Source organism: Phlebotomus argentipes, unplaced genomic scaffold, assembly GCF_947086385.1.
Source record: "Phlebotomus argentipes unplaced genomic scaffold, Phlebotomus argentipes genome assembly contig_42, whole genome shotgun sequence".
Classification (NCBI taxonomy): Eukaryota; Metazoa; Arthropoda; class Insecta; order Diptera; family Psychodidae; genus Phlebotomus; species Phlebotomus argentipes.
The window spans coordinates 1,047,322-1,069,950 of NW_026776171.1; the positions used below are offsets into that span (position 1 = coordinate 1,047,322).

A 22,629-nucleotide genomic window follows, 5' to 3' on the forward strand; every position below is an offset into this window, starting at 1 on the left:
GGTTTCAGGGCGACGCCGAAGTGCTCAATGGACTGTGATCGGGTGCCGGCGCGACGCGCCAAGACGCCGCCGCCGCACTTTGGGCGCGGCTATGGCAATGTGAGCAACATCGTGGAGAACTTCCGGCGCATCCTGAGGAGTCGCATGAGCAACGACGAGGCGGAGATGCAGCAGACGAAGGAGAAGGTCGCCCACGCGGAGACCTTCATCAATGCCATGGGCTCGGCCAAGACGACGAAGAATCGCAACTCGAGTCGCTTCGGGAAGTTCTTCGATGTGGCATTTGACTTCAAGGGGGACGTGATTGGTGGCCACATCTATCACTATATGCTGGAGAAGACGCGCGTGACGAGTGTGGCGGAGAACGAGAGGAACTTCAATGTGTTCTATCAATTGCTGGCCGGAGCGGACATTCATCTGCTGAAGGCGCTGAAATTGCAGCGCAACATCGAGAAGTACGAAGTATTGAGGAGCAGCATTGCCACTGAAGAAGATCGTCAGGCGTTCAGTCGCACGAAGCGGAGTCTCGACGTGATTGGCTTCACGTGTGAGGAGATCACGTCAATCTTCCGCATCTTGGCGGTTGTGCTGAAGTTGGGCAATCTGATCTTCCTGCCGACGACGAATATTGATGGCACTGAAGGATGCTCAATAGCGAATGAGTATGAAGTGGTGGAGATTTCGCAGCTGCTGGAGATTCACGTCGACATCCTGGTGCTCTGTCTCACGCGCACCAGCACGAGTTGGACGCAAATTCCGGACAATTGGGTGGAAGTGGACGCCGAGGCGGCCACGAAGATGAAGCAGACGCTGTGCAGAACACTGTACGGACGCCTGTTCGTGTGGATTGTGGCGCGCGTGAATGAGGAGATCAAGAGCACACGCCTCAATGGGCACAAGCGACACGTGGGCATTCTGGATTTCTCCGGATTTGAGGTACTGGAGCGGAATTCGCTGGAGCAACTGGCGATTAACTACTGCAGTGAGCGTCTTCAGCAGCACTTTCTCGTGTCTGTGCTGAAGGAGCAGCAGGAGTTGTACGTGCGTGAGGGTCTGGAGTGGACTCGCGTGGACTTCTTTGACAATTGCGGCATCTGTGATTTATTCGATCGGCCCAATTATGGTATTCTCAGTCTCCTGGATGAGCCTCATGTGAGCTGCGATGACATCTACTTGACGCGCATCCATCAGTGCTCGGATGGACATCCAAATTTCCTCTCTGACGACCTCGCCAGCTGCCCCAACAGCTTCCAGATTCGCCACTTTGCCGGCACTGTGAGCTACAGTGTGCAGCACTTTGTGGAGAAGAATGCCGATCACTTGCCGCGCAGCGTGAGTTACGGACTGTTCCAGAGCAATTTGCCCATTGTGCAGAGTCTCTTTCCCGAGGGAAATCCCAAGCGCAGCACGAAGCGACCAGCGTCGGTGGCGAGCAATCTGCGCGTGGGAATGCACACGTTGCTGAAGACTCTGGCGCGGCGGAAGTGTCACTATGTGTTCTGCCTGAAGCCGAATGATTTCGAGGAGCCGCGGCACTTTGAGATGTCTCTGATTCAGCACCAGGTGCGATATCTCAGTCTCATGCCCGTGCTGAATGTCTGGCGCGACGGATACTGCTTCAGCATGAGCCACGTGGCCTTCCTGGCGCGCTACAAGTTGCTGAACAATCTCACGTGGCCGCACTTCGCGAGGGGATCAGTTGTGGAGGCGATTGCACTGATTGTGCGCTCTCTGCCGCTGCCCACGGCCGAGTTCACCATCTGCACGCAGAGAGTGTTCATCCGGAGTCCCAGGACTGTGATTGAGATGGAGGAGTTCCGCAGGATGCGACTGGGCGAACTGGCGACGCTCGTGCAGAAGATATTCCGCGGATACAGGGACAGGAGGAGGTTTCTCAGGCTGCGCAGCAGTCAAATCAAGATCGCCAAGATATGGAGATCATACAGGGTGAGGAGTGTGTGAAGTCATTGATGAGCAATTGAGATGATTTTTTCCATGGCTTTTCAGTCAAATTCCGAGTATCGCGTCGTGAAGTATCGCCGACGCGTTCACTGGGCAGTTGAGGTGATCCAGAAGCACTATATTCAGTGGAAGCGTCGCCACTTCCTGCTCCTACTGCCACATCGTCTTCCGTTGGACAGCTTGAGTCCATTGTGCACTGAATGGCCGCGCGTGCCGCACTTTTTGGCTGAGACGTCGCAGCTTCTGCGTAAAATCTACCATCGATGGCGAGTGAGTGAAGAAATTTCGCTGCATTTTCTTGTCCTCAATGTCTGCTTTGGGGTTTTTGCTTTTCAGTGCTACAAGTACAGGAAAATGTTCGACCAAACGGCACGCAATCGCATGAGGGAGAAAGTCACTGCCAGCATCATTTTCAGGGAGCGCAAAGCGTGCTACAGCCGAAGTATTGGGCGTCCTTTTATCGGGGATTATGTGCGTCTGAGGCAGAATATTCAGTGGAAGAGGATCTGCATGGAGACGAATGATCAATATGTGGTGTTTGCTGATATCATCAATAAGATCACGAGAACGAGTGGAAAGGTAGTGATAAATTTACGTCTGCTGATTGATTTAGAGTGTTTTATGAGCAATTTTCTCTCTCAGTTTGTGCCAATTTTGCTGGTTTTATCGACAAGTTCAATGCTTTTGTTGGACCAAAAGACCCTCCAAGTGAAATATCGTGTTCCAGCCACGGAAATTTATCGCCTCTCCCTCTCACCATATCCAGACGACATTGCTGTTTTCCACATCAGACCCGTAAGTGTGATTTGCCATTTCTCACCAATTGTGTGTGTGTGTGTGGCTGAAATTCTTTAATATTTCATTTTTCAATTTTGCAGGAAAGTCCTCGATGTCGCCATGGAACAATGTATCACCACGAAGCCACGGACTCTCCCACAGGATGTCTGTTTCAGGTGAGAGAGCGCACGCCAAAGACACCCATTTATCTTCTCCACCCCTTTTTTCTTACGCTTTTCCACTTTTCCGCCGGAAGAGAAAAGTCTGGCGAGTGTAAATTGATTTTTTTTGTCTCCTTTCATTCCCTTTTCCTGGAATTTGCTGCTTAAGTCGGAAATGAGTCGGCAGAAGGGTGATTTTGCCTTTCAAACGTGTCACGTCATTGAAATTGTCACGAAACTCTTTCTCGTCATACAAAATGCCACAGCAAAGCCACCAGAGGTTCACATAAGTACTGAGTGAGTGTCTTTTTCCTTTACTTGATTTCCTCACTGGTTTGCTTATCAAACTATTCCTTTTTGGCAGATTCGAGGCCAATTTCAATCAGCAGACAGTCATTTTTACCTTTAAGTGCGGTCGTGTACCTGAAGCAACGCCAAAAGTCAGTCGCAAAGGAAATCGCATGGAAATTGTTATTTGAATATCGAAGGATTCTGTGTGTTAGAAGGGAAGTTTGGGTTTTTTGCAATAATCGTGCGCACAATTAAATTCAATGTCTTCTTCAGCAAAAGATTGCTCACTTTGAGTGGATTTGGATGGATTGTTAGGACTCAAAATTTCTCACTATTTGTTCTTTTCTTATTCCACATAAAATGTGCATAAATTTTTAGCAATGATATAATTGTGAAATTAAAATGTAGAACTTTTTAGGTGAAATTCACTGAGAAAAAATATAGTACAAATAGTGGATTGAATTGGTCAAAAAAAAATAAACAAGAAGAAATTAAATGAAAGTTTGCACAATAAATGAGACACAATAAGAAAGCCTTAGAGAAGCCACAAAAAGAAGAAGAAGAAAAAAATAAGATGGTCATAAAATAGTTGTTGAATGCAGAGAAATGTTTCAATTAACCAATATATATATATATATATAGTAGGAAAAGTTAATTCATCAAAACATATCTTGAGAAAAGTATTTTTCTGATTTGTTTTTCTTTTCTGTCCATCACAAAACGCACTTTTGTCACAGTTTATTTTAGTGTGTTCTAACAAAAGCAGAGAAAATAAAGTGAATTATTAAAATATATGGTAATTTAGGATAAAATTCAATTAATTGATATTAAATTATATAGAGAAAAAAAGTTATTCAATCGTAGAATTTATCACTCTTCACAAAAATGAAAAGAAAAAAAAATCCTCTAATGAAGTGTTGTGTTAACAAAATCACTGCCACTTGTTGAAAAAGTTATTAAAAAAAAGAAAAGAAATTGTAGCATATTAGAGAGATAGAGAAAATGTAAAAGAAGCTTTTGAGAAGGTGTTCGCCTAATAAATCACACCTAAAAGAAAAAAAGAAACACAGAGAAATTGAGAGCGCGAATCTTCATAAATAGTTAAATTTCTCTCATAACATTTATTCGGCTGATAAAATGATCAAAGAAACACTGCATATAAAATCGAATTTAAAGGGAAATACAAAAGGAGAAGAAGAAGAAGATGAAAATGGGGAGGAAAATTGAGATAACACTGATGATAATAAATGAAATCAAAGATTGTTGACTGTAAACGAGGCGTAAGAATGCGTTGGAGTTATGCAAATAAATGAATTCCACTGAGAGAAAAGCACCGAAATAACAAAAGACTTTTGACTAATTTTTCTGTATAATTTATTGTTATACTTAAAATTTTCGTCACTTTTTTTTTATTTTTTTTCACATATTCCTTCCATACATCACTAATTTTAAAATTAATATAGGGTTTTTTTAGTGGATTTTCTTTTCGTCACTTCTTACATATCTCTTGTTTCTCCCTTTTTCTCCCTCTCAAAATGTCTCTATATTCTTGCTCTTCGTCACTGTCGTCTGCTTTTCCCTTCTTTCCTTTTCTCTTGTTTTTAATAATAATAATTAATAATAATTCATGCACCTACTTAATATTGTTTTCTGTTTTTCCTCCTTCTCTCTTTCTCGGGAAATTAATATGAAAATTACATAATGTTTCATGACAAAACTTCACAAATTCTTGTTTCCATTTTTTTACTCTACATTTTTTTTCTCTGTTCCATTTCTTCATGAGGGGGTGGAAGATTATTAAAAAAAAAAACAGTTGAGAGTGAATCTGAAATATGACAAAAATGACTAAATTAAAAATCTAAGAAGTAAAAACAGTCACACAATAATCTCAATTTGTACGTATTTTCCTTTCATATGAATGATTTTCTCTCGTTATTTGCATTTTATGTTTTCATTTTGGGGGAATTTTTGTACAAAATTCTTACATATTTCCACTATTTCTGTTCTTTTTCCTTCTCTCTTTTTCTAGCTGTACAAATTGAAATTAATGCAGTGGAAAATTTAACTACATTTTATTCTCCACATTATTTTTTTTACAAATTGAATACAAAATAAGCACTTTTTGTAAATTTTTAATAATTGGTAAGGGGAGGAAAAATAAAAAAAAAGATTTTTGTGCGAAAATTCATAATTTTCCTGTTTCTATTTATTTACTTTTTTTGTATGACTCTTAAAACTTATACTTTTAATGCTCATTTCGTGTGTTTTTTTTGTGTATTTCTTTAATGTGTTCAATGTGATGAAATATTTTCAATGCGCTTGTTGTTTTTTGATCATAAAATTGATGGTATTATTTATAATTATTTATTCTTTTTCACAATAAAAATTACACATTTTCCTTCACGTCTTCTTCTACACTTGGCTTCGCTTTGTCACCATTATATAATCAATAAAATTATCCTCTTTATCTACTAAAATGTGTATAAAATGATTTTCTCTCTCTCTTTTACCTTTAATAAGCTTTGATGATATATATTATTATTTACTTTAAAAGAAAAATTGAAAAATTGGGGAGGAGGACAAATAATATTTAGAAATGAATCTAAATTAACGATTGTCACACATTTTCTTCCTGTTCTTTTTTTCTTGAAATTCTTCTTCGGGTTTACAAAGTCAGTTGAATGTGATTTAAAGTTAAAGAATGAATGATTTTTTTTTTTAAATATTTATATCGCTTTGTTGCTGCTTTTTTCTTTAAATCTTTGACTACATTTAGTTTTCTCCATTAAACTCTTATTCCATTGTTTTATTAATGCACTTTAATTGTCACTTTTACAGAGTGTTTGAAATGAAGAGTTGTGTTAAGTTTTTTCATTTTCTTTCTTTTCGTTTTAAAATTTGTCAAAATTACTCAAAGATTCACTTTTTAAAGCTTTTTGTTGATTTTTTTCTCTCATCCTTAACATATTCTCTTGTTCGTTTCACTTATTATTTTTATTCTCATTTTACGTCAATAAAGTGCATTTTTGCTCAATTTCTTTTTTTTTACTAATTTTTTTATCTTTGCATTTATTACACGAAAATAAAGGGGAAATCAATCATTATGTTTATCAACAATTAATAGCTCTTTAATACACTTCTTTGTATAATTTCACATTTTTTTTTCTTCCATTTAAATTTACTTTCCGAGGAGACAATCGCAAATTTATATATTTACTTTAAAAATCTTATCCATTTAATTGCACACCCTAATAAAAACTAATATATTTTTTCTCACAATTAAAATTATATCAATTTTCTTACTCATGAATTTACTTACAAGAGAAAAAAAAATTCTTCCTGGGTTTTGTCAAAGGACAAAAATCCTTTTCTTTTCATATAATGTAAAAAGAATTAAACTTAGAAAAAAAATTCATCCCACATAGAAATTAGAAAATTATCTAAAGTAGCTTACAAAAAAAAAAGAATCTCAATACAATATATATAAAAAGAAAATCTGTGGCTTTTTTTTATCTGTGTGGAAAAGAAGAAAGATAAAATGTAGAAAAAAGATTGCAAAAAAAAAACAGTCAAAAAGTTCTTAGAGGAATTCTACTTTTTGGGTTGTTTTTCTCCTTTTTCTCACTTCTTGCATTGTTAAAATGTTGTGTGCAATTTGACATTCGCTGATGCTATTAATGCTTTTCAGTTTCCTTATATATCAATGTTATGAGTTTTTAGAATTTGTTGCTTCATTAAGAGGTTTGGTTTTGCTCGAAAAAAGAAAATACAAAAAAGAAGAAGAAAATGAATGAGAAGCAGAATTAACGAGCGCGAGCTAAAATACTACATTTTCACAATACTTTTCTTCTCTGGGCGGGGGATGAAAAAAAAGAAAAAGAAATTCGCTTCGCAATTTAATCATATATTTATGTGCAATTTAAAAATTGTAACGTGTGTGTAACTGATTTTTAAAATTGAGAAAAAGTCAATGACGCTATGATCGATCCTGTGTGATTAAAAGTTTATCGTCGCAAAGGAATCGCTTTGATCTTGTCATCATTCAAATTGATCTACATATTAACAGTTTTCTTACACGCGCGCCTTTCTATTCACTTTTACTTTTTATTAAGTTTAATAAGGGGGATTTTTTTTATATTCACTTTAGCTTTCCTCGCTGTTCCACTGTTTCGCTTTTCTCTCTCTCTTTCTCTCTCAATAAGACCATTTTTTTGTGGGTTTTTCTTTAGTGGTTATTTTGTTAATTTCTCCTTCTCTTTAACATTAAAGTTGGTGGAAAACAGGTACTCCGCTAAGTCCTTTTTGTTTCCTTATTTATCATATAAATTGTAATAGTTTAATTCCCATTTTTTCTTCTCTTCCTTCCTACCCAAATATGCTTCAACTCTCTCTCTCTTCTTACCCTCAAAGTCCTTTTCTTCCCTTACAAATTATGCATTACATTTTCATCAATCTTTCTTCCTTTTTTAAATGTTAAAATTACTTTTTCTCTTTTCCTTCCTTTCTATATTATTAATTATTATTATTATTATTATCGCAATTGTTCTCTGCAAATATTACAATATAATTTCCTCTCTTCGCTTCTTCTGAATTCTTTTTTTTTTAACCTTTTCTTCATTTCATGATTTATTTTTCGCATATATTTTTTCTCTTGTCTAGATTTCCGGATTAAATGGTTTGAAGTTAGATGAAAAATAGTGCTTCCCTTCGTTTGTTTTCTTTTTTTTTCTTTTGAAATTGCATGACCTGCTTGTCGTCCTAATAAGTCAAATGATGGCATATAAGGGTATTTTTTACGTTCCTATCATTTTCCACCACATTTCATGTCTTTAACATTATTCATATTTTTTTGTACTTTGTTATTTTTCATCATCATCATTAAAATTACAATAGTTATTACTCTATTTCATCACATCATTGATATATTTTCTCGTGTTTTTCTCTTTATCTCTTCATTTTTATTCTTCACCTATTTTGTTATTTATTTATATAGCGATTTTTTTTAGTTATTCTCTTTCATTTTTCTCTGTTTAGTCCATTTCAGCTGTTGAATTCTTCACTCTGTATTAACTTTCGCTTCTTCTTCTTGTTTTCCTTAGCGGTGCTTTTATTTTTTGGCAGTTTTACGCTGACAATTTTTCCTCAGGTGTGTTTTTTTTCGTGTGTGTGTGTGTGTTTGTAGAGTTGCTTTTTCTTCTTTTGTAAATGTGCATTTTCTGCATCCTCTGCGGAAATTCATGTTGAATCTCTTTTTGAAGGAATTCTTCAGCTTCTTCTTCATTTTTTTCTTTATGGCTCTCGTCTGCGCAGTATTTTTCATCTAACGTCTCGCTTTTTATCCATGTTTTTGTGATTTTGATGATGTTTTTTTTCTCCTGGCTAAGAAGCTTTTTTTTGCCTTGGTTCCAATTCAATATATAATAATGTGTGGTCAAATTCAGATGTCGTGTGCCTCTCATTGTCCGTTGATTCTGCAGTTTCACAGTGAAACTCTCTCTTTCGTTCTATATCCTTAAACCTTAAGTGTGTGTGCTTCTTTTTCTCCTCCTTAATGCCTATACTCACGTTCTCAGTTGCACTCCAGAAATTATCATGATCAATGTCGCTCCTTTTTTGTTCTTCATTTGCCTGCAGTTTGTTACTTATCAATCAAAGGTAATTTCGTTTAAAATGTGTGTATATTTTTCTGGTTGTCTCACGATCTCCACACTTCTGTGACAATTTTTCATTCGGCTCTTCAATACAATGTTTACTTTTCAGTGATTAAAATGTAGGGATGCGGCGCAGGAAGCGCGCGCGTGTGGGGGAGGGAATGGGGGTGATTTCAGTGGACAGGGTCCGCGGCATGTTGGCCGGGTGGGGTGGGACTCAGCGATGCGGCATGTCTGAGGATGGTGAGGAGGAAGGGATTGTGATTGTGCCACATGTCGTCACTCTATTGCTACCTGCGGCCAATGAGGCCATTTGGTGTTTGCGAACTAGCCGTATGCCACAGCTCCAGCTCCACGAGGAGCGGGAAGTGGTCCGATGGGATGTGAGGATGCGGACAGCCGACCACCTTATTCTCACGCAGCCAGTCAGCCGACACGGGCCCCAGCAGGCCCAGCGGCGTCATCCCGGTGCGCGTGTAGAAGATGTAATCGATAATACCTTTGAAATCGAAGGTGTAGTTCGTGTAGGGCATGATGTCTTCGCTGTACGCCGAGGCCAACTTGAAGGAATGCGTAAATTCATTTGGTGTATCACTGCCCGACAGGCGCTGCAGGCACGACTTGTAGCCCAACTCCTTGAAGTCCTGATGATCCATTGACACACGCCCCGAGCTGAGGAATTCAATCACTCCGGAGTCTGGCAGGGAATTGAAGTCGCCGCAGAGGAGCAATTGGACATTATTGCTGTCAAACTTGTGTCCTGGCCGAAAACTGTGGCCCGCCTCATCCAGGATGCTCTTCAGCTCATTGCTCAGCATCATCGTCTGAATCAGCTTCACATCACAGAATTCAGGATCCCAGTGAATGTGCGCCGTGCACACGAGAATCGGCTGCGCCAGGGCGGCCGCCTCTGGCGATAGTCCCTCCCACGCGGACTCCTTCACCTTCAGCAGCGCCGCCAGGCCAATGTTGTCCTTCGGCATCACACGGTTCAGCATGTTGTCCGACCCCTCGGCGTTTGCCATGGCCAGTTGATTAAATTCCACCAGATGTTCCTTGATCAGCGAGAATCTGCAAAAGAATTTGATCATGTTGCAATTTCTGATCTGTATTTTGATGGTTGAATATCATCATCATCAAACCAACCTAGATGCCCGGAAGAAAATGGCGCATCCATCGACGTACTTTCTCTCATTCTCAGCCATCGTTTTGGCGCGTGATTTTGGCGAGAAAATCCCTTCGTAGCCGTCATTCTTGAGTTCTGGCTTGAAGAAATTGTAGAACTGATCCGTCTCCACCTCCTGAAGACTGATTATGTCGGCAGAATAGTGGCGAATCTCGTCGAGAATGGCCTTTTCGAGAGAGAGAATTGCAAGAGAAGAATTTAGCATTATTCAAGATGATGAGAAATAAGAGACTTGCTCACCTTTTTCCGATACTCCCATCCGAGCGCCCAGCTCTGGCAATAGCCATACATTTGTCTAGTCGCATATTTGTCACAGAGTACATTGTAGCACATTACGGTGAATATACCTGGCAAGAGATGAAAAAGAAGAAGAATATTGAGAATGAGATTCAAAGTCGGTCGGAGAGAAAGAAATTTGCTCGTTAGACAAGTCAATTGACGCGCGCGCGTACAAAATTCATTACAATAAATTTTACATGAGAAAATTTACTGACCAACTCCGATTAAAGGTTAATTGGGAGAGACTCCGCCGGACTTTCTTATCACTCTCTTTCTCTCTCTGTCTCTGTTAAGCGTTGATGTCTTGTTCTCAAATGAAGAGTTATAGACAATCTTGTTGGTGCTGATTGTGTCATAAATCGTCACACATTGAGATTTATCTCAAAACAGATGAAGTAGGCCAATTCTTAAAGGCTCTCTTCTTTAGTGTGTGATGATAAAATCTCACTGATTTCAGTGATTTATGAAGAAGATTTTTCAGCTTCTGAAAATTCCTTTGCATAATTACCCAAAAAATTGCTCCCCCTTTTTGAATTTACATATTCAGCAGTGATTTTATCATTTTGGAATATCTTAATATCCTCACATATTAAATGGTAAATGCTGTGAAAATGCACCTAATTATCAAATTATTCCAGTAATTTCGTTCTTTTTTGTTACACACAGAAAGAATTTACATACAAACTGAGACAAGAGAATGCATAAATTTTATGTTAAGTCTTCGTTCTCAATATCTCTCTCATGAGCCAAGATATCTCATAAAAATCTTCCGGACAGATTCTTAGAGAGAGAATCTCGAGCTCCACTTTTGCAATTTGCACATTAATTAATTGACGAATATTAGATGGTAAATGTGTGATAAGGAGAAACTTACATGCTGGTCGAGTACGATTAGGACGAGCCAATGGAATCCACGGACGCTGAGGCGGAGGTCCTGCACTGACTGTGAGAAGAACAAAAAGAGTAGTTATTAGTGCTAATTGTTTAATGAGTAGCAAATATTCTCAGCGTGTTGATTTGCTGTTTTTTTTTCTTTTCTCCTCCTTTTCTGTCCCTCATGAGGAGGAGGAGGAGGAGAGCCAAAGAGCGCGCATCCGCGAGCACGAGATAAAGAAGGCAAACAGTGTGTAAATACAGAAAAATCGTGCTTCTTTTTTTGTCCCTCATAATATTCTCTTTCTCTCTCTCTCTCTCGCTGCTCAAGTCTTTCCCCGTGTCGTTGCTTTTTTCACAGTTGCACATATTTATACAAATAGGGCTCATTAGTAATACACAGAGAGTAAACAAAATCCCTGAAGAGAAGTCGCGCAGAGTGAAGAAAAGAGACACAAGAAAAAAAACGACGAGAGATTCTCTTCATATTACATGGAAAATAACAAGATCACTTTTGCCGTGTGCAAAACCATCAGAAGAGAGTCTCAAATATCAAAGGAATGGCGAGGAATGGCGAGCGCGCAAAAGATGTGAAGGAGAAAAGAGTGAATCCATGCGCCAAAACCATTGTTGAACATATGCTGACGAGCAACAATTGATACGACGTGCAACATGATCGTGGAATCGACATGAGGGTCATGGTTATTGATCTGTGCAAACAAATTTATTTTATAACTCTTACTCGCCTCCCCTATAATATTGCAGACTAATCTCTCTCTCTTGAGAAGCAGTTTCATCTCCATTCGCACTTGGTGTGTGCGCGCGCGAGTGAGAGAATCAAATGTGCCATTATTATTCTTTTACTGATGGGCAAAGAAATACCGCGACGAGATCAGAATCCCGCGGGAGTTTTCGTTGGAATGCCCAGACGGCGTGTGATTGAAATTGAGTCGATATATTTGAGAGCTTCTAGCGTGATTTTGCACAAACTTGCGCTACACAATTAGGCCATTCAAACTGTATTAAGTCTGTTGAAATTCATGTGGATTCCATTTGGGCAACACTTCTTTGCCTTATTCTAATTCTCATCTTCCATTGCAAACATCTGCGCGAATTGATCTATATATAGTTAGGACAAAACGGTTTTAAAGCCAAGGTATATTTTCTAATATAGTGTATAAATTCGATTAAGTTCCTCAACAAGTCATACACTATATGCTCTTAGGCTTCTGAGTGCGAAGGAATACGAAGCGCGAAAGTGCAAGAATCAGTGTTAAACAGCAAAGAGGTGGTCTCTTGGCCTCTGATTGACCATTCCTCTCTCAAGCGCAAGTCTCAAAATTGCGTGGTTAATATTTATCTCTCCCATTCAACTCTCTCATGCTCAATATGTACATATCGATTCCATAATCCATGTATTAAAAGCCTTTTTCTGAATTGATTCTGCATTTCCACTGCACGTCTTGCTGCGCGTGGTTGTGATTGTCTTTTATCATGTTAATCCATTTGCCGCCCAGATGGAGAGGACGCAAAAAGGAGGAAGAAGATGAGAGGGATTTCAAAAGGAAAAACAGAGAATAATGAGGCATGTAAAAGGCTAAAGAAGAAGTGTTCGCGGTCTGATCAAGACGTACTTATTTGCAAATATATATATATATATATATATGTGTGTTATCTTGCGTCGCAAGTCTCTGTCTCTCTGTGCCGATGCGTTTATAGGATTTGAAGATGTTGCGAATGGAAGGAAAATACGAGTGATGTTGTGCATTTTGTCTTGACAATTGCACACAATCTTATATTACACTCCCTCTTTTTGACTCTGTTGCTTGCTCTCTTGTGAATCACCTTTACCATACCAATCAATCATCGTCATCGCAGTGTGGCGCAACAAAACAGTGGAAATGCGCTTCTGCAGCAGAAGCGCACACACAGCAATCAAACGTGAGCCACCATAAGATCTTCTCATTGCAAATAGCAATATAAATGAATGCATAGCTTGAGGAAATCACTGATTATCAGCCACCCAAAGTAGCCCATCTTCCTCTCCTTCACTCATATCATATTTTCCATTCATTCTCTCATTCCACTCCACACACAACATCTGATCTTCACCGCGCGCGGCAATGCTGACAATATAATAATTACTTATGCCAATTGCTAATTACCAATTTGTTGGCTCTCACTCTCTCACATGCCAATTCATTCTTCTTCACCACACACATATCACAAGAGCCAATCAAGCGTGCATCTCAAGTTCATAATGACTGCAATCTCAGGGCATCGCGACCTCCTCAACAATATAATGCAATGCGCTACGCGGAATTTCAATATAAACACTCTCCGGTATTGGGTGGAAAAAAGGTGCGCAATAAGTGAGATTAAGAGAGTGCAAATTGATAATGTTTTTCCTCATACTTTTTACTCAAATTCCCCTTTTGTCTACTGGACATTTTGTATGAATTTATGCAGTGAATTAATGCAATGGAAAGTCATAAAAATCACTAATTTTGTCTCGCGCCACACAACTATTAGCCATAATAATAGGAATTTGTTTTAAAAAGGATGATTATCACAATTATACTTAGCATTCAAATTAATTTATACTCAAGAACGTAGAGTGAAAAAGGTACTTAAAATGTACGATAAAATTTGCATTTAAACAGCCGTAAGAAATTTTATTTTTTCTTATTCTTCTTCACCATTATTTTGCATTGAGTGCTATTGAGTATAAAAGTGGAAAAAAGTCTAGAATTTACTTAAATGATATTCAATAGTGACCATAGAATTCTTCACGTTTCTCTCTCCACTCTAGATTCTTGCATTGCATTCTTTTCGTCTCGGTTTTCCGCATTACAACACGAACTGTTTGTATTTTGCTTCTTTTTTTAAGTTATAATATAACAGATAAAAGAAAGAGTTAACTTTTCTCATTAGTGTTTTGTGCAAATTATGATTAATTTGCATAGAAACTTTTCTATTTCAATTATACTCAACACCTAATACTTTGCATTTAGTTAATTGCCAATTGGTAAAGCAATAAAAGGCGGATGCTGAGACATCATCTTACACACAACAACCAACATTTTCTTGTTCTTCTACTTCATCCTTCTCTCCCTTAACATATCATCTGGAAATGATGGGAAATTAATGGTGAACGAGAGAGAGAGAGAGATCCACGTGAGATGGGCTGAAACACTAAATACTTGGCAGATTTCAGTCTCTTCTTCCCCATTCATCTCCTATGTTGAAGATTGTTGGCAACATGTTAATGGGAATTGCTGACAATTTCTGGTATTTTACCTTCTCTGTCTCTCTCTCTCTCGTGCTCGCGCGCACGTTTCTCAATAGATCAGCAGAATAATTATCGGAAGAATCATGTTAAACACACCCTTTTTTCCCCATTGCAAATCAACACACGACAATCTCACTCTATGCATCTTATATGCCGCAATGATCACTTTCGAAATCCTTCCGAGAAGAACATCAAAGTCTCGACGAAGAGGATGAAGATGATGACGAGAGAGTCAATCTTTTTTTCTTATCAATCTCATGCGTGAATCAATCAAGTTTGATGCCACTTTTTGCAATTATGTTAGCGTTAAAACAAAGAAGAGGACGTTCTTGCCAATAGCAATTCGCCCATATGCGCTGATGACAGAATAGTTTACCGTCAAAATTGCAATTTTTAAACATTTTTCTTCTGCAAAAAATAAAGCAGCAAGTGAAGAGTAAATAGAATGATTCATGGTATAGAAAAAATAAATATTCAAGAAGTGTATGCAAATTGTACAGAACAATTGTGCACAGGAAAAAAGCAAAAAGAGCTCAATTCTTCACTTAAAAGCCTATATTTTACGACTCAATGTGCGGTTTTTATTGCCAAAATTGTACACACACTTGAATCATTTTCACTCAACTTTCCATGTCCGGCACTTTTAAAGGTTTTCTTAAACAGTTTTTTAATCCCGAGGAATTTGTGTCTGGCCGTTAACATTCCATCTATGCGCCAGACTCCTGAGGAGGTGTTTTTTTGTGTGTGTTTTTCGAAAGTCATAAAATTTCAAGTTCATTGTACATTCACTGAGTACACCCACATTTTGTGTCCGTCTACAAATTAACAGTTCATTGCAGAGCATTTATCATACAATTTTCCACCTTTCGTGCAATTTTTTTTTTCCTGTTGTTGACAAAGAAAATTTCATGGGAAAAAAAACTGTGACGAAAAGTGATGAAAATTCTGCGAAAAATTTATGTGAATCATTCATTGAGTGGATGATTAATCGTCAAAAGTGACCAAAAGATTGCTTTGTAATCCTATTTAAAGATCGTGTGTTTGTGCTGGAAATCATGCTTAATAATCCCACGATTGTGTCTCAACTTCTTAAGTGGCCGAAATGGCAGATTTTTCACGCATTCGCTGTGAGCGCGCGCAGAATTGTGCGACAAAAGAATGACCATAAAATATAATATGCGGCAATTTTAGATCTGCAAAAGAAGTCATCTGACCGCAAAAGAGTGTGACAATTTCATCCCACACCCACGAATGTCTTTTATCATCAAATTAATTACACTTTAAAGAGACTGACTGACTGCGCGGGTCTTTGTTCAATTGAACAAAAAGCGTAGCTTTCAAGTCATGCACACGAAACCATCTGAGTTGTATTGCTGTGTGTTTACCTTCAAAAGTGATCTTGAGCAAGTCTGAGAATTCCAGACATGTTGAGAAGTCACTTTGCGCGCGCACTTCATATGATAAAAGAAAAACCCCCCTTTTTGAGATGCCCAGGATGGAAGGGGAGAAAAAAGGCTCACAAAACTGTCCTCCCGCCATCATAATCATCAATTTAAGATGTGTGTTTCGCCTCTGTTGGCTGTGTCAAGTCCAAGTTTATGGATTATCACGACTCAATGATATTTATTGCGATTAACAATATAAATCATACTCCTTGTTCATTAGTGCTCCTAGACTGTTCACAATATAATAAATGTTGTATAAAATGTGAGAGACATCAAGATGAATTAAGAACGCCGAAGAAGGAGGACATCAATTTGCATGGGAGCTTCTCTTGCTCACACACAACAATTCTCTCGCCAGCACATTTTCACGAGTGTGTATCAATGGCGGAAAAAAGGGGGCTTTTGAGGAGTGGTTCACTTGACACATCTAGAAGATCTATCTTGATCTCTATGCCTCTCCTCGAGAAGGGAAAATGATGCAGAAAAAGGTGAAACAACCTTCTTGGATGCTTGCGCTGTGCACAGTGTTGGGTGAATTGTTGACATTTTATCCTTTACATCAGTTTTTTACGTGGTAAAATTGGCTTTTCTCTTAGGAAGGATATTTTTATCATGTGAATTTATAGTGAAAAACCTAGTAAAATCAGTGCAGTTTCTGACTTTCTTATCATGAAATCTAATGCAAGAATTTTCTTGACTTCTTCAATAAATTCTTGTTCGAGTGCCAAAAGTGGCAAAGATTAGAAAAGGTAATTACATCACATAGAACATTCAGCTGTCTTTCATACATCTTTCCCATCTTTCCACATATTTTCTACACGAGTAAAAGACAATCTTTACCACGTAAAGACACAACACAGGGTGTGAGTGTGTATTTCACTCCTCAGCAGCCACTGTGAGGTTTCTTGTGCAATTTGCACTGAAATCTCTCGGACGTTGGGGGGCATTTATTGTGGCAACTCCACCAATTCTCAATGGGTGGCATATCATATCATAAATATTTTATCCACCAGACACACAGACAGTATATGAAATCATATAATGTGTGCGGTATGAGATGAAAATTAAATGATCTTTCTCTCCTTCTCTCACGCCAATACACGTGAAGTGATCACTTGTTTTCTCTGCCCATCAGCAAAGGAGAGAAGTTAGCAAGTAGATTGAAAATTTCACCTTAGATTCACTCCTTCTCATGCATTTAACATTTTATCTTATCTCTTGCCACACTGCGCCTTGCAGAGAAATCTCTCTTTCTCTCGCACTCTCTGATGTGTAATCCAATGCAATCTGAAAGTCACCTTCTGAAACATCGACTTGATCATCACTTGACTCGTGAGAAATTCTGTCAATTTGAATATTTGTCTAAAGGCAAAATGCAACAGAGATCGCATTTCGGTGAAGATGTGTCTCGTCATTAAACAACCATATTTTATAGGAGTAAATGAGACTGATAAATTTCACGAGAGAACATTTGATATTACATCTGTTGAGAGACTTTACTCAGTTTATAAGATAAGAAATCTTCAATGATCTGGTGAGAAACGATTTTCTTCTGTTTTTTTTTTTTATTTTACTGAATATCACGCCTGGCATCTTCTCTAATTAATCCCTCGAACAGAGTGAAGCTTGTATACAGCAATGTGACGTGATTAGGCTCTAAAGCCTCACAGAGATCAATCAGTGAAGATCACTGATCTGTCTCATGGCATTATAGAGTAAAAGAAGAAGTAGATGATGAAAAAAAACCTACTAACAAGATCATCTGCTCGCATGGGCAGCAAATATCAGATAATTTCCCTCCCACTGAGATAGGATTACCATTGTTGTTCTCAGCTTGCCTTCAATGGTATTTTTCAAAGTAGATTAGTGAGGAAAAAATCAACTGAAATTTTAATGCGATCTTGTGTGTGTGACGAAACAACAGTCGACTGATCAATTTACATTCCAGGCAGATTCACTCATCTCTCTCTCTATATCCATTTTCTCTCACTTGCAATTTCCATTGATTCCACTATGCGCTATCAGTAATGCGCGATCACAACAATAACAATAAATAAAAGGCCAACAGAGCGAGAGAGAGAGAGGGAGATGATCTTAAGACGTCTTTTGCCGCATTCGCCACTTTTTCTACGTACGTACATAACAAGAGAGGTTAATTTAGATGCACAAAAGCACCAAAGTCTCTCTATGTCGAGTCGTTTATTATCGAAAAGAAGAAGAAGAAGAGGCCACAACAAAAACAACGCACTCAAAGTTAAAAGAAATGGAAAGAGTGCGGTGATTTTATATTAAGAGAGAAATAACAATTTGGTCTTATATTTTTATTATTTCACTGTCTCTTTCAATAGCTTTTCGCGCGCTTCTTTTTCTTTTTCCTCCTCTTGGTGTTCTTCTGCACTTCTCTCAATTGCGAAAAATATGTACGAAACACACACACACATAATATTGCCTGCTGGTTGCATTGTTGAATATAACAAAACGCGTTTTGTACAGCAATTTATGCAGCATATAAATGAATGCAATATGCATTCTTCTCTCACTCTTGCAGTGATATGTATTTATTTTTTTTACCACCCTCCTCCCATGCATCCACCTTCTTTTGCTGGCACTCTTCGCGCCCGAGAACCGCGTGTTGTGCATGCATACATAATGTTATAATTAACTGTTTACTTTTATCAATGCGCTCAAGAAAAGCGCCAAGAGCTTCGACAAATATGGAATTTCACTCCTTCTTGTGTGTCCCCCACATATGGGATAAATTACAATGCTAAATTCAACACCCATCGATCGACATATTATTAACCGAAAGGTCATCTCTCTCTCTTGCAGTTTCTTGCGCGATATATTCCTTGTACTCCTCTTGTCTGTGCCAGACACTGAGGAATTTTCTTCTACGGCGCTCAAACATCTCAGGTTAATTGTCATTGTCAGACTGGCTGACATCGATTGGGTGGCAGATGGCAAAAAATAGGTGTTTTCTGTCTGGAGTGGAGTCCTCTTAGACATGTCAAACAGCACTAGCTTGAAGAATTGCATCCACACAACTCCACAGGCAGACATGAAGACATAATGTCCAATATTGCTGGAAACTACTGTGAAATTCCCTTGTGTTCCTCTCTCACTAGAGCGTCAAGATATTGCATAGTCTCAGCAGACAGAACATCTTAGCGAGAATGTGGGTGTGAATGGGCTGCTCCACCTCAATTGAACTTAAATTGGCAAATAAATATTTGTATTCTTTCTTTTTTCTGCCATTTCACTCATCAAATTTTCTCTCTCTCTTTCTTTTTGTCTTCAAATACCGCAAGAAACACGTTAGCTTTATGAATGAAAATTGTTGTTGCTTATTTCGGCACTGTAAAATCTGTTTTATATGACGCCTTGAGTCAGAAATGACCAGAAATACGGGTTTTTAATTGTGTTCTGTAAGAATCTTTTAGAGTCAAATCAATACCAAAGTGTTTGACGTTTGATCTTTATGCTTTACTTGCATTCTTTCTTCTTTTTTTTTCTTCAGCGTAAAGCGTGTTTTATCGCTTAATTCATGGTGCGATCGCACAAGACACAAACCAACTATTACAGAGTTGTACAGCACACAACAAGTGGAAAAAGGAGATGAGTGAGGAGTGAAATATGCATTCTCTCGATATAGAGAAGCTAAAGAAATAAATGACTTTATTTATTGTTAATTGGTCACATAAATCTCCACAATTTCACATTAAAAAGATACACTTTTCTATACTTGTTGGGATGGTGGAGAGAAAAAATACGCTTAGGTGGTCAAGAATGCATTGGAGAATGAACGCCCATATTTCGATATCTCTCTCTGTGTCTTCCCTCAGTGCCGTCTCACATAGTAAATTGTGAAATTATTGTTATGCCAGTGTAAATTTTTATCAGCAACTCCTTCTCAATTCCCCACAACCCAGAGAGAGAAAGAGAGGAATTGTAGAGTCGCAATTGCGAAATGGGATGTAGAAAATCCCTCTAAATAAAGAGCATCTTAAATATGGAGATTATAACATGTTAGCAAATGAAAATGACACTCCTGGGCGTAAAATATATATACAATTGTTGAGAATGGAAAGAAGGAGTGGAAAAAAGGAAGAAACAATTCATTGATAGTTAATTACCCAAGAAACTGCTCATGATCATCATCATCTCAAGTTTGCCTTCCTTCTCGGCAAAATCGTGTGCGTCTTTCCAAATAGAATGAAAGGCAGAAAAGACTTGGCTAATTTTGCCCGGAGGTGGAATTTAACACTTTTGAAAAAGAGATGAAGAGCGCAGCAAATTCGCAAACATTGTGATTCACCCCATCATTCTCGCAAATGCCTACAAATGTTGTGAGGAATAAATCGCGCCAGTGTGTCTATTACGTTTATCGTGATTATATATCAAAAATGTGTGAGAGAGAAAGAAGAGACTTGAGTAAGAACTTGTCAGATTGCAATAAATTCCCTCCATGAGTGTTAAAGCGGCGCACTTGAGTAACTTAAAAAGGATATTTTCTTCATATGTACGCGCACACACATATCTTTCTTTCTTCTCTCTTCCACCCAAAGACCACGTCGTTATAGTCAATGGGAGATAAATTAAAACACCTTTTTCATGGGGAAAAATTTCTGAAGATTATTGCGCAAAATTGTGATTTACGGATTCAATGATGAGATATCATTTTACAAAATAAATCTCCTCGAAAAAATGACTTGTAATGAGTGAATTTAGAACGTCTTGGACAGAGTGAATGGCTCTCGAGTTAAGTCAATTGGTCGCACTCTCGTGAATGTGCAATTATGACTGAAATGAACTAATTTTGTATTGATTAAAAAAAATTGGAGCATTGGGTCATATTTTGTGCACATTCACTCAAACAACAAACCCAATTTGTTGATGAATCTATTTTGAAGGTTTTCCACAATCACCAAAACATCGCAGTGCCAGTTAATTAATGAGGAATTTCCAAGAATATGCGTCAGATTTTGGAAAATCCACAATTATACCGGAAAATCCAGCAAACTTCATTTGGATATTATGCAAAGTTTTCACAAAATGCACACAATTTGCACTAATAGATGGAAATTGTGACAAAGTTTGCAACATATCCAGAGCAACGTTCAACTTTCGTCGTTCAACTCTGAAGCAATTGCCATCGATTGCCACGATGATGTGCTTTTCTCAACAAGCGTCTGGTGAAGAAAATATCATTGAAAACTCCCCCCAAAATGGGCACTTAAGTGACTCTCAGTGGATAATGAAGATCAGTCTGCAAGTCGTGTCTCAATAATTATCATTATCGTAAAATTGACTGGAAGAGATTTTTCTTGCGACGTCAAATGGAAACTGTGTGGCAATTAAAGACACATTTATGCTCTTTCATGGGTAAAGGTGGAATAAGAAACTTCATCTGGATTTGCGCCTCCGCATTTGCCAAAGCGCCTCTCTCTCTGCAAATACCAATTTGCTTCATGTGAGAGAGTCTTCCTATGCACTCTCACTACCTTCTTGCATTTATTAATTGTGCAATTGCACAAATGCCATTTGCATCAAGCTCTCAAATGTGATTGCCACCAGTGAATATGGGAAAAAGGAGTTCAATCCAAAGGGTGATCTTTATTTGATGGAATTAAATGTAATAGGAAAAAAAACTGCACTATATTTTCTCAAGTGAAACATCTTTAAGCATTTGACTCTCCACATCGAAAAAGCCACGAGCAAATGTCTGAAATATGCTTTGTTGTGGTACACATAAATATATATGCTCTCCTCCTCAAGTGCAGTGTGCCAATTGCAAGAAATCTTTTGGGAAAATCAGTCGACATACAAAGTCTTCATATATACATATGTAATTCAAATGGAAGTAGAGTGGAACTCTGTCGTCTTGCATTTTCCCTCTTGTCTTTCTGACACACAAGAGAGCGCGACAGAGAGAAAGAAGTGAGAAACTCCCCCACAGACCGACAAACACACTAAAGAAGAAACATTCAATTTCGCGCTATATGAATTATTGCACGACACTGGAAGTCTCAATCTTCTCCTTATGGTCTTTTTTCCCCCCGTCTTTTCATCCCATACCTTGGAAATCTTAATATTGTGATTTATAGAAGAGAACGGTTGCCTATATAACTTTAGTACTAACATTTTGATCAGTTAGCCACACAACATGGCAAACCACAAAATCAATTGATTACCGTACCACTTTTGTGTAAAAAGACAGCAAGAAAAAAACCGCGACTTTGAAGGGTGTCGTAAATCTTGGTGATATTTTTTGAGACATTTTAAGCAAAAAGACCTTTCTCTCTCTCTCTTCGTGGGACAAAAGAAAAAGGTTAATCTGGGAGAAAGAGAAAGGAGCAAAATGTTTCATAAATCATCCTCTCTGGACCAAAGTGTCCAACATCTTCGCCATGGCGACTATGCAAGCGCGCGATGCTGTGTATATAAATTGAACAATAATTTTATTGGCATGTGCAGTAGAGACTATGCAGCATATTTACATGCTTCTCTTTACGACATACAGCATCACCGTATAAAACATTTCGTAAATTTTATATATATACACGAAAAAGAACAAGCCAAACAGCAGCGCAACACCATCAAACGCCACAAACCCCGTTCATATATATACAAATGCGGTCATGTGTGAATTGCACAACAATTTTGTATGAAAATTTTTCGTATAGTCTAACAAAACTCCCAAGAGAGGAGATTA

The 22,629-nt window shown here is 38.2% G+C and overlaps 2 protein-coding genes across 2 annotated transcripts in view; one reads left to right on the forward strand and one right to left on the reverse strand.

The window, feature by feature from the left end:
• Positions 1–20: 20 nt before the first annotated feature.
• Positions 21–6,978, forward strand: LOC132257134 (unconventional myosin-Ia). Its single transcript, XM_059753912.1, has 7 exons — positions 21–1,947; positions 2,008–2,232; positions 2,299–2,541; positions 2,605–2,757; positions 2,841–2,915; positions 3,070–3,197; positions 3,265–6,978. The coding sequence occupies exons 1-7, from the start codon at positions 28–30 to the stop codon at positions 3,377–3,379; spliced, it is 2,859 nt and encodes a 952-aa protein (XP_059609895.1). The 5' UTR covers positions 21–27; the 3' UTR covers positions 3,380–6,978.
• An 804-nt stretch (positions 6,979–7,782) lies between these two features.
• Positions 7,783–22,629, reverse strand: part of LOC132257138 (CCR4-NOT transcription complex subunit 6-like) — a 67,519-nt gene continuing 52,672 nt past the window's right edge. Inside the window, exons 4-7 of the mRNA XM_059753919.1 lie at positions 11,182–11,250; positions 10,269–10,375; positions 9,989–10,194; positions 7,783–9,913 (exon numbers count right to left, since the gene is read on the reverse strand). Coding sequence (XP_059609902.1) covers positions 9,133–9,913; positions 9,989–10,194; positions 10,269–10,375; positions 11,182–11,250 — 1,163 coding nt within the window. The 3' untranslated portion in view covers positions 7,783–9,132. The remainder of the gene's footprint in view (positions 9,914–9,988; positions 10,195–10,268; positions 10,376–11,181; positions 11,251–22,629) is intronic.

What these genes read in the sequence shown, in the direction of transcription:
- LOC132257134 (XM_059753912.1), top strand. Translation starts at nt 28, where the DNA reads ATGGACTGTGATCGGGTGCCGGCGCGACGCGCCAAGACGCCGCCGCCG. An exon ending in AGATATGGAGATCATACAGG is followed by an intron (nt 1,948 to 2,007) that starts GTGAGGAGTGTG and finishes ATGGCTTTTCAG; the next exon opens with TCAAATTCCGAGTATCGCGT. An exon ending in GAGGTTCACATAAGTACTGA is followed by an intron (nt 3,198 to 3,264) that starts GTGAGTGTCTTT and finishes CCTTTTTGGCAG; the next exon opens with ATTCGAGGCCAATTTCAATC.